The sequence below is a fragment of the Mustelus asterias genome, chromosome 14 (genome assembly GCF_964213995.1).
Source record: "Mustelus asterias chromosome 14, sMusAst1.hap1.1, whole genome shotgun sequence".
NCBI lineage: Eukaryota > Metazoa > Chordata > Chondrichthyes > Carcharhiniformes > Triakidae > Mustelus > Mustelus asterias.
The window spans coordinates 101,878,415-101,890,782 of record NC_135814.1 but is presented as its reverse complement, the minus strand read 5'-3'; the positions used below and the strand labels follow the sequence as shown (position 1 = coordinate 101,890,782).

At 47.8% G+C, this 12,368-nt stretch overlaps 1 protein-coding gene across 1 annotated transcript in view; it reads left to right on the top strand.

The window, feature by feature from the left end:
• Positions 1-12,368, top strand: part of LOC144503428 (pituitary tumor-transforming gene 1 protein-interacting protein-like) — a 53,862-nt gene that overhangs the window by 17,098 nt on the left and 24,396 nt on the right. The window contains exon 5 of the mRNA XM_078227735.1: positions 4,248-4,356. Coding sequence (XP_078083861.1) covers positions 4,248-4,356 — 109 coding nt within the window. The remainder of the gene's footprint in view (positions 1-4,247; positions 4,357-12,368) is intronic.

Genomic DNA, 12,368 nt, shown 5'->3' with positions numbered 1-12,368 from the left:
GGTGTCTGTAGTGTGTGTGTGTGTGGTGTCTGTAGTGTGTGTGTGTGTGGTGTCTGTAGTGTGTGTGTGTGTGGTGTCTGTAGTGTGTGTGTGTGTGTGTGGTGTCTGTAGTGTGTGTGTGTGTGTGTGGTGTCTGTAGTGTGTGTGTGTGTGTGTGGTGTCTGTAGTGTGTGTGTGTGTGTGTGGTGTCTGTAGTGTGTGTGTGTGTGTGTGGTGTCTGTAGTGTGTGTGTGTGTGTGTGGTGTCTGTAGTGTGTGTGTGTGTGTGTGGTGTCTGTAGTGTGTGTGTGTGTGTGTGGTGTCTGTAGTGTGTGTGTGTGTGTGGTGTCTGTAGTGTGTGTGTGTGCGTGGTGTCTGTAGTGTGTGTGTGTGGTGTCTGTAGTGTGTGTGTGTGGTGTCTGTAGTGTGTGTGTGTGTGGTGTCTGTAGTGTGTGTGTGTGTGGTGTCTGTAGTGTGTGTGTGTGTGGTGTCTGTAGTGTGTGTGTGTCTGTAGTGTGTGTGTGGTGTCTGTAGTGTGTGTGTGTGTGGTGTCTGTAGTGTGTGTGTGTGTGTGGTGTCTGTAGTGTGTGTGTGTGTGTGTGGTGTCTGTAGTGTGTGTGTGTGTGGTGTCTGTAGTGTGTGTGTGTGTGGTGTCTGTAGTGTGTGTGTGTGTGGTGTCTGTAGTGTGTGTGTGTGTGGTGTCTGTAGTGTGTGTGTGTGTGGTGTCTGTAGTGTGTGTGTGTGTGGTGTCTGTAGTGTGTGTGTGTGTGGTGTCTGTTGTGTGTGTGTGTGTGTGTGGTGTCTGTAGTGTGTGTGTGTGTGTGTGGTGTCTGTAGTGTGTGTGTGTGGTGTCTGTAGTGTGTGTGTGTGTGGTGTCTGTAGTGTGTGTGTGTGTGGTGTCTGTAGTGTGTGTGTGTGTGGTGTCTGTAGTGTGTGTGTGTCTGTTGTGTGTGTGTGGTGTCTGTAGTGTGTGTGTGTGGTGTCTGTAGTGTGTGTGTGTGGTGTCTGTAGTGTGTGTGTGTGGTGTCTGTAGTGTGTGTGTGTGGTGTCTGTAGTGTGTGTGTGTGGTGTCTGTAGTGTGTGTGTGTGGTGTCTGTAGTGTGTGTGTGTGGTGTCTGTAGTGTGTGTGTGTGGTGTCTGTAGTGTGTGTGTGTGGTGTCTGTAGTGTGTGTGTGTGGTGTCTGTAGTGTGTGTGTGTGGTGTCTGTAGTGTGTGTGGTGTCTGTAGTGTGTGTGGTGTCTGTAGTGTGTGTGGTGTCTGTAGTGTGTGTGGTGTCTGTAGTGTGTGTGGTGTCTGTAGTGTGTGTGGTGTCTGTAGTGTGTGTGGTGTCTGTGGTGTCTGTAGTGTGTGGTGTCTGTAGTGTGTGTGTGTGTGGTGTCTGTAGTGTGTGTGTGTGTGGTGTCTGTAGTGTGTGTGTGTGTGGTGTCTGTAGTGTGTGTGTGGTGTCTGTAGTGTGTGTGTGTGTGTGGCGTCTGTAGTGTGTGTGTGTGTGTGTGGCGTCTGTAGTGTGTGTGGTGTCTGTGGCGTCTGTAGTGTGTGTGTGTGTGTGGTGTCTGTAGTGTGTGTGTGTGTCTGTTTCTGTCTGCCCTCTAGCCCCGCAACGCGTATCGACCGTTGCTTGAAACAGCTATCCACAGCAGTATTGTACACACTGGACGCAGCAGCAATAATCAGCCTCAATGCAGCATTTCCCTTTAGAAAGGAGGACCTGTCGCCACTTGTGCAGTCAGACCAGTCCACCCTGGTGTGTATTCACCTGGTACTTTGAGCGATGTGTGCATGCTAAATGTATCACGCTGTGTGTATGGGTGCAAGGGTGCAGGTGGGAGTGCGGTGAGGATGATGAGTGAGTCCGAGTGTGTTACATTGAGTTTATCACGTGGAAACAAGTCACTTGGCTCAGCCAGTCCATATCAGTATTAATACTCCACTCCTTGCATTCTGTTGACTCGATCTCGCCCTGTCAACATTTCTTTGTTGCTTTCTCCCTAGTGCTTAGCTGCCCTTTCAAGGCCTGTAAGCTATTCACCTCAGCCACTTCCTCTGTTACTTACATGTTCCACATCCTCATCGCTCATTTAGACAGGTACATGGATAGGAAAGGTTTAGAGGGATATGGGCCAAATGCAGGCAAATGGGACTAGCTCAGTTTAGGAAACTTGGTCGGCAGGGACAAGTTGGGCCGAAGGGCCTGTTCATAGGTTTAAAGGAGATGTACGAGGCAAGTTTTTTTACACACAGGGTGGTGGGTGCCTGGAACTCGCTGCTGGGGGAGGTAGTGGAAGCGGATACGATAGTGACTTTTAAGTGGCATCTTGACAAGTACATGAATAGGATGGGAATAGAGGGATATGGTCCCCGGAAGGGTAGGGGGTTTTAGTTAAGTCGGGCAGCATGGTCGGTGCAGGCTTGGAGGGCCGAAGGGCCTGTTCCTGTGCTGGAATTTTCTTTGTTCCGTGCTGTATATCTCTATGACTCTCTCTGAGTGAAGAGGTTTCTCCTGGTTCCTCAATTGGATTTATTAGTGACTAACTTATATTTCTGATTTATTGCTTTGGGTTCCTCTGCAAGTGGAAACATTTTCCCTACATCTATCCAATTTAAAGCCCCTATCCTCTATCAGGGGTTTTAAATTGGATAGATATAGGGAAAATGTTTCCTGAAGTTGTGACTTCTCGATTTTGGTTATCTCTTCAAATTTTTATTTTCGCTCCCGTCTCCAGTGTTCCTAAGTTCCCTTTGTAACACGGAGATCAGAACTGTTCACAATGCAACATCATCAACTCCCGTTTTATATCACATTCCAAGGTGCCTCTGTTTGCCTGCATTGCAAAATAATCGCCTTAACCGTTGCGTAAGGCAAATCCGATCTCTCTTTTAGCCGGCCTTTATGAAAGACTTATTGTCTAGGCTGCCTCCCCAGAACAAGGAGAAATGAAACTCCAAAGTAGCAGCAGAGTTTTGATGATTTAAAATCAGGAAGCCCACAGCATTTGTTTTGAACAGTGAACAAGCATTTCAGTTTCGAAGCAGGGAACTGACAAATCTTGGTGGATTTGCATGAAGCCATATGAATTATGAGCACAAGTAGGCCATTCGGCCCCTCAAGCCTGCTCCGTCATTCAATAAGATCATGGTTGTTGTGCTTGCAACGTCAGCCCCACAATTCCACCTACCCCCAATAACCTTTCACCCCTTTGTTATCTAGCTCTGCCTTAAAAACATTCAAAGACTCTATTTCCACTCCCTTTTGACAAGGAGAGTTTTGGGGGCGGCACGGTGGCACAGTGGTTAGTACTGCTGCCTCACAGCGCCAGGGGTCTTGGTTTGATTCCCGGCTTGGGTCACTGTCTGTGTGGAGTTTACACATTCTCCCCGTATCTGTGTGGGTTTCCTCCAGGTTCTCTGGTTTCCTCCCACAGTCCAAAAGATGTGCTGGTTAGGGTGCATTGGCCGTGCTAAATTCTCCCTCAGTGTACCCGAACAGGCGCCAGAGTGTGGCGACTAGGGGATTTTCACAGTAACTTAATTGCAGTGTAAGCTTACTTGTGACAATAATAAATAAACTTTAAAACCGCTAAGAGAAAAAAATTCTCCTCATTTCTGTCTTAAGGGGAGTCTAAAACTAGAGGGCATAGGTTTAATGTGAGAGGGGAGAGATACAAAAGGGTCCAGAGGGGCAATTTCTTTCACACAGAGGGTGGTGAGTGTCTGGAACGAGCTGCAGGAGGTATTAGTGGAGTCGGGTACAATTTTGTCTTTTAAAAAGCTTTTGGACAGTTACATGGGTAAGATGACTATCAAGGGATACGGGCCAAGCGCGGACAATTGGGACTAGCTTAGTCCTTTCTAAAAAAAAAAGGCAGTTATGGACAAGTTGGGCCGAAGGGCCTATTTCAATGCTGTAAACTTCGATGACTCTAAATGAGTGACACCTTATTTTTAAAAAGTGACCCCCTAGTTCTAGAATCTCCGACAAGAGGAAACATCCTCTCCACCCTGTCAATACCCCTCAAGTCTTACAGTAAACCTCTGAATGTTTCCAACATCTTGCATCTTTCCTTAAATAAGGATGGCTTTACTGTACTCACTACTCCAGATGTGGTGTCACCGGTGCCCTGTACAACTGAGACTTAACCTCCCTCCTTTTGAAATCAATTACTGAAATGTGCAAAGACATGTACTGTCGACTCACAGACTAATTTCTGTTAATTCAGCACGTCTGTTACTTTGCGTGTGTGTTTTAATTAGTTTGATTTAATATTGCAGTGCCTCTGGTGTAATGCTGACCACAAATGTGTTGACTACCCAGTGAGGTCAATCCTGCCGCCCAAGCACGTGTGTCCTCTCTCTAAGGCACGATGGGGAGTCTGCTGGGGTAAGTGGCCTGAAATGTATTTATCTTGTTTACTTATTGTGCAATGCTTCTTTACTCTCTTGAATAAACATTCATATTTCTTCCTCACTGCAAAATACACTCTGTCCTTTCCCCCTTTATCATTGCACTGAGCAACTCCGCATCCAGCCACATCAGTGCAGAAGACAAGATCATAGAATCCCTACAGTGCAGAAGGAGGCCACCATTCGGCTCATCGAGTCTGCACCGACCACAATCCCACCCAGGCCCTATTCCCGTAATCCCATGTATTTACCCTGCTAGTCCCCCTGACATGAGGGTCAATTTAGCATGGCCAATCAACCTAACCCGCACATCTTTGGACTGTTGGGGGGGGAAACCAGAGCATCCGGGGGAAACCCACGCAGACACGGGGAGAACGTGCAAACTCCACACAGACGAGGCTGAAGCATTCGTAACCATCTTCAGCCAGAAGTGCCGAGTGGATGATCCATCTCGGCCTCCTCCAGAGGTCCCCAGCATCACAGATGCCAGCCTCCAGCCAATTCGATTCACTCCAAATGAGATTAAGAAACAGCTTAAGACACTAGATACTGCAAAGGCAAGGGCACCTGACAATATTCCAACAATACTATTGGAGACTTGTGCTCCTCGTTGAATATGTTTAAATCACGGGTAGATAGTTTTCTGATCGATAAGGGAATTAGGGGATATGGGGAGCAGGCGAGTAAGTGGAACTGATTCGCTTCAGATCAGCCATGATCTTGTTGAATGGCGGGGCAGGCTCGAAGGGCCAGATGGCCTACTCCTGCTCCTATTTCTTATGTTCTTATGCTCCAGAACTTTCCGCACCCCTAGCCAAACTGTTCCAGTATAGCCACAGCACTGGCATCTAACCAGCAATGTGGAAAACTGCCCAGGTTTATCACATCAGAAAACCCAATCTGGCCAGTTACTGCCCCGGCAGTCTGCTCGATCATCAGTAAAGTGATGGAAGGGGGTCATCAACAGCGTTATCAAGCAGCACCTGCTCAGCAATAACCTGCTCACTGATACTCAGTTTTTGGGTTCTGCCAGGGTCACTCAGCTCCTAACCTGATTACAGCCTTGGTTTAAACATGAAAAAAGCTGAACTCCAGAGGTGAGGTGAGAGTGACTACCCTTGACATCAAGGCCGCAAGTGTGGCATCAAGGAATCTGTGGAATTCTTTACCTCCGAGGGCTGTAGAGGCTGGGTCGTTAAGTATGTTCAAGGCTGAGATGGACAGATTTTTAATCAGTAAGGGAATCGAGGGGATAAGGCGGGAAACGAGTTGAGGATTATCACATCAGATCAGTCATGATCTCATTGAATGGCCAAGCAGACTCGATGGGCTAAATGGTCTACTTCTGCTCCTATGTTGAAGACACAATTGGTTTAGCTGCCAGAACTTGGGGTGGCACGGTTGCACAATAGTTAGCGCTGCTGCCCACAGCGCCAGGGACTGGGTTCGATTCCCGGCTCGGGTCACTGTCTGTGTGGAGTTTGCACATTCTCCTCGTGTCTGCGTGGGTTTCCTCCGGGTGCTCCGGTTTCCTCCCACAGTCCAAAGATGTGCAGGTTAGGTTGATTGGCCAGGTTATAAATTGCCCCTTAGAGTCCTGGGATGCGTAGGTTAGAGGGATTAGCGGGTAAATATGTGGGGGTAGGGCCTGGGTGGGATTGTGGTCGGTGCAGACTCGATGGGCCGAATGACCTCCTTCTGCACTGTAGGGTTTCTATGATTTCTATGATTCCGGCCTTGGGTCACTCTGTGGAATCTGCATGTTCTCCCCGTGTCTGCGGTTTCCCCCGGATGCTCTGGTTTCCTCCCACAGTCCAAAGATGTGCGGGTTGGGTTGATTGGCCATGCTAAATTGACCCTAGTGTCAGGGGATTAGCAGGGTAAATACGTGGGGTTACAGGGATAAGGCCTGGGTGGGATTGTGATCAGTGCAGGCTTGATGGGCCAAATGGCGGCCTCCTGCACTGTAGGGATTCTATGATTCTATGAACTGGCGAGCTTTACATTATCGAGCAACTTCCAGCTTATTACCTCATTTCCCAAACATCTTGCTAAGTCTTAAGACCATAAGACATAGGAACAGAATTAGGCCACTCGGCCCATCGAGTCTGCTCCGCCATTCAATCATGGCCGATATTTTTCTCATCCCCATTCTCCTGCCTTTTCCCCATAATCCTGCTCTTTCTAACCCCCCTCTTTCCAACAGCCAGTGACGAGTTAGTTCACAAAGATTGAGATCATTTGTTTGGCTGTTTCTCACCCTTGTCCTGAAATCCGCTAGCCCCTCTCCCATCTCCCTTCTCCCATCTCCCTTCTCCCATCCCCCCCTCTCCCATCCCCCCCTCTCCCATCTCCCTTCTCTCAGTGCATTTTGTTCACGAGTCCCACCCCTTGATGCTATTCCTATTAAACCGCTGACTTGCTCGACTTTTCTGTCTCTCCCTACTGCTAGCTGGCCCTCAGTTCAATCCCCTTCTTTTCAAAACTGTCTTTTAGGACCCCGTTCCTCAAAACAAAAACCCACCCTCAAACTCCTAAATTATTGTGTGGTCTCTGAGCTCCCCTTCCAGCCAGAGTGTTCCCTTCTTTCCCATTGCTTCCAGCCTGAATCTCTCCAGTTAGCTGTCTGTCCATCTGAAATTGGCCTAATCAAAGGCCCAAATGCCATCCTCCAAGTATGTGGGTGCCCATCGCCCTCATCGCAGCCTTTGACATCATCCAGCACCATCTTTCACCAGCGACACGCCTCCCATTCAGTGTGGCTGCCCTCACTTGGGTCTACTCCGAGCTAGCAACCAAATTATCTCCGCATCCCTTTAGCACCCCCTGCGCCATAACATCCACCCCCCCTCAGCGATCTGTCCTTGCCCCCCCCCCCCCCCCCCCCCGCCATTGGAAGAACCGAAGGCATTGTATTTGGTCCCCACCTCTACCGCAATTGTTGTCACCCGATCCAGTCCCTTCCTGGTACTGTTTCAGGAACTGCAGAGTTCCCCACACACCCGCACGCACATTCCACAGCTTAAGATGGTGTTTTGTTGTGCATTGTGGTGGGAAAGAGGTTCAGGTTCCTGTTAAGCTACCTAATTCAGGATCAGATGTCAGTGCAAGTGCTAGCCTTGACTTTAAGCTCAGTAATCTCTGAAGTGCGCTCTGTGTGGACGGCGGAGGAGAACAGGAGGGGTGTGATGTTCTCCCAGACCGAACATTGTTAAAATTGCCCATCCTCATCTCGATGTTACACGGGGAAAAGCAGCCTGAAAGTGTTCTGCTGCTACCTGCTGAACCACTTGTCACAATGAGTTTCCATCTGTAATTTGAGGAGTTTCCCTTCTTGGAGATGAATTTAAGGGGTGGCGTGCGATGGTCGGGGCAAAATAAAGCCTGTTCCATTACCACAATTGGAACGGAATTGGTGCCAATACCCTTGAGTTATCGGAGTTGCAAAATTGCTTACAGCGTGGCAGAGAGCTCTGTTTCACGCAAGGTGTGACTGTGTTTTGAGGAACAGAACTCATTTGGCACAATCGCTGCCTGTTTTCAAAAGGCAGTTGCCATCTTTCCAGCAAATCTGGAAGTTAGCTTCACGCTTGTATGTTTTTCCACCTGAGATCACAGGGGTGAAATGCAGAATCGCACTTGGGCAACTTGGGCAGCACGGTGGCACAGTGGTTAGCACTGCTGCCTCACAGCGCCAGGGACCCGGGTTCAATTCCGGCCTCAGGTCACTGCCTGTGTAGAGTTTGCACATTCTCCCCGTGTCTGCGTGGGTTTCCTCCCACACTCCAACGATGTACGGGTTAGGTGGATTGGCCATGCTAAATTGACCCTTGGTGTCAGGGTAAACACATGAGGTAATGGGGATAGGACCTGGGTAGGATAGTGGTCAGTGCAGACTCAATGGGCCGAATGGCCTCCTTCTGCGCTGTAAGATTCTAAGATCGTAACTTGCTGAGGAAGTGAAAAGCGCTGGTGTTAAATGTTCGGAGTTTAACATGTCAGAGCTATCATGGGAAACAGTGTCACTCTAGGGGGCCCTTATCCTCCATCATTATCATTATAAACAGCCCTGTTCACAGCTTGATCTCCTCAACTTCTGCAAGAGAATCTGTCACCGAATTCCCCCACTGATTTGTGATGACTTCATGCATTTGATTTGATTTGATTTATTATTGTCACATGTATTGGGATACAGTGAAAAGTATTGTTTTTTTGCGCGCTATACAGACAAAGCATACCGTTCATAGAGTAGATGTGGAGCAGGAAAGGAGAGAGTGCAGAATGTTACAGTCATAGCTGGCATGTAGAGAAAGATGAACTTAACACAAGGTAGGTCCATTCAAAAGTCTGACAGCAGCAGGGAAGAAGCTGTTCTTGAGTCAGTTCGTGACCTCAGACTTTTGTATCTTTTTCCCGACGGAAGAAGGTGGAAGAGAGAATGTCCGGGGTGCGTGGGGTCCTTGATTACGCTGGCTGCTTTGCCGAGGCAGCGGGAAGTGTAGACAGAGTCAATGGATGGGAGGCTGGTTTGCGTGATGTACTGGGCTACATTCACGACCTTTTGTAGTTTCTGGCAATGTAGACCAACTTTGGCATTTTTTAATTTCAAGAATTCGGTTGAATCCCAGCCTCGGGTCAGTTTCACTGTTGAACAGTGGGAAGCATGGAAAGATGTAATGAGATGCGTTCTGCAGGGTGAATTGGTCTGAATTGTACCCACATTTAGTAATGGTTTGACAGGAAGGAAGCAGAGTCCGATGTCAGGTGATCCCAAGAAGATGGAGGCAATAAATGCAACATCCATTGGTGCAGATGTGCACAGAAAGGGTGTTTAATTCTGAAAACCAGGACAGGATGGATTTATTATGAATCACAAAGCAGATGTTTTATAGTACATTAAACCCACTCTTAGTTCTGATTGTCTCAGTCCCCTTGTCAATCCTGTATCCAACGCGCACCATTCTTGCTATTTTTTTCGATAAGGTGCATTAGACCAGATTTCCAGAGGAATTCTCATAAATTTGTAAGACTGTGTGGATCCGACACTTTTGTACTCCTGCCTACATTCAGAACTTTTACATCCTCGTCAAGACATTACAAAGCAGGGACACAAACCTGCCCCTCGTCCAAAAGCATTTGATAAGACACTTGAATTGGCACTAATGGCTCTTTCAGAACAGAAGATATTGGGTGGGATTTTCCACAGTTCCCTCCCGCCCCCCTTAACGGCAGCTGAGGCTGCATGTCATTGGCCACTAATGGGAAGCAAGGTGGCATTAGGGGTGGCACGGTGGCACAGTGGTTAGCACTGCTGCTTCACAGCGCCAGGGACCCGGGTTCAGTTCCTGGTTTGGGTCACTGTCTGTGTGGAGTTTGCACGTTCTCCCTGTGTCTGCGTGGGTTTCCTCCGGGTGCTCCGGTTTCCTCCCACACTCCAAAGATGTGCGGGTTAGGTTGATTGGCCATGCTAAATTGCCCCTTGTCGGGGGATTAGCAGGGTAAATATGTGGGTCTACAGGAACAGGGTCTGGGTGGGATTGTGGTCGGTGCAGACTCGATGGGTTGAATGGCCTCCTTCTGCACTGTAGGGATTCTATGAAAATCCCACTCGTTGTTTTTGGGTCTTAAAGGAGTAGGTATTTCTAGCAGGAAAAGGGTCATCCAGTCTCGAAACTTTGGCTCTATTCTCTCCCCACAGACGCTGTCAGATCTGCTGAGGTTTTCCAGCATTTTCTGTTTTTGTTTCAGATTCCAGCGTCCACAGTATCTTGCCTTCACTTGTGCAGAATTCAGTCTAAACCTTTTTAGCATTTGCTGTGGGGTAAATAGCATTGTAATCCTTGTCAATATGTTGACTTTAATGGATAATAGCATTGTGGGCACAGGGATTGTTACATACAGTCTATTGGATAACAATATGCTTATAATAGCTTATTGCAATTATGCTGTTGCAATATTAATGAAGGCTGTCTGCTCACAGATAGCAAGATATAAATTATAGAGTTATATTTATTTATGACTTTGAAGTCTCAGGGCGTTTTGCAACCATGAAATACTTTACCACCGCGACTATATTTTGATAATATAGGGAAAGTGGCAGCTAGTTTGCACACAGCAAGCTCGCACACGCAGCAGGGAGGCATCGACTGGGTAATCTGTTTTTCTCTCTGGTTTTGGTTGAGGGATAAATATCGGGTGGAGGTCTCTTGCACCTCCCTGAGCAGGGCTTTGGTTTAATAGTCCCAACCAAAAGACAACACCTCCCTCAGTAGCACCTAGGGTGTCGGCCCAGCTTTTCAAAGCTGTGGTTATTTGAATTTGAGATTGAAGATTGCTAAATGGGAGGGGAAAGTTGGGGAGTGAACAGCACAAAAAGAAAACATCGCCATTTAAACTTTTGCTAAGTTCACACATTCAAGTGAACGTAACTGGTTTGTGTCTAATTTATATTTAGTCTAAATATGTGGGAGGCGAAGAATGGTATGGTTTCTCCAACTTTTTCTTGGTCTCCTTGGCCCATGTGATACCACATTGGCTCTGTAATTCTTGTTCTCTCTCCCCTCCTCCTCTGTTTCTCTCTCTCTCTCTCTCTCTTCCCCCCCCCCCCCCCCCAACTCCAATGTTCAGGACAAAGGCGCTTAATTTTGACCTTGGGTCGCTGTCTGTGTGGAGTTTGCACATTCTCCCCGTGTCTGCGTGGGTTTACTCCGGGTGCCCTGGTTTGCCTCCCTCAGCAATGCGATGTGGTACAGTGGGTTAGCACTGCTGCCTCGCAGCGCCAGGGACCCGGGTTCAATTCCAACCTCGGGTCACTGTCTGTGTGGAGTTTGCACGTTCTCCCCGTGTCAGTATGGGTTTACTCCGGGTGCTCTGGATTCCTCCCACACTCCAAAGATGTTCAGGTTAGGTGGATTGGCCATGCTAAATTGCCCCTTAGTGTCCAAAGATGTGCCGGTTAGGTGGGTTGGCCATGCTAAATTGCCCCTTAGTGTCCAAAGATGTGTAGGTTAGGTGGATTGGCCATGCTAAATTGCCCCTTGGTGTCCAAATATGTGCAGGTTAGGTGGATTGGCCATGATAAATTGCCCTTTAGTGGCAGGGAGAGTAAAGGGTAAGTACGTGGGGTTACGGGGATAGGTCCTTGAGGGATTGCTGTCGGTGCAGATTCGAAGGGCTAAATGGCCTCCTTCTGCACTGTAGGAATCCTCTGATTCTGTGTAATAGAGATCAGTGAAGTGGGAGTGTTGTAAAGTGTAATGCAACCGCACAACTTTCAGACGAGCAAGAGCAGGTTGGCTGGGTGTGTGTAGATGGTGTGGGTACACGGAATGCAGCAGCGTTACTATTCACGGAATGACACCAATGCTGCTGCTGGGCAGATACAGCAAGATAATGTATCATAAAAGTGCTCTCCCTCACTCCATGAAGCTGATCCAAAGCACACAAATGGATAAACCAGGCAAACTAGTTATATCCCTGACTCGAGCCCAGGGTCGGGTGCAATGCCTTATCTTGTCAGCTTGGATCTTGTTTGTCTGTCTTGTGGGGACCATGAATTGGATTCAGTTTGGCTTTTGGAGTAAACAGGGAGATGGGTTTGGGTCTGCACAGCCCACTCTGAGCATTGGCTTTGTAAGAATGCAGTGAAAATCTGTTTTTAAAGTTATGTTACTGGGACAATTTCTTACCACAGGCATTTCTACATTTTTCTATGTTGGACCCCAAGAATCTGCATCTGTGTGTTGGCTTTCAGAGTTCATACTGCCAAAATCAACGTCCGTATCCTAATGGCAGAATTATCGATTCTCTTTATTTATGAGCCATTTCCAACAATATAAACACAGGCTATAACATCCCCATTGTTCGCAACAACTCGCACAAAATATCAAAGTCTCTAAAGTACCATGCAGAGGGTTCTATCAATCACAAGCTTCCTCCACCTTGCGCTCTATGTTTAATATGTGTTTGTAGATGCTGTTGGCTTTACAG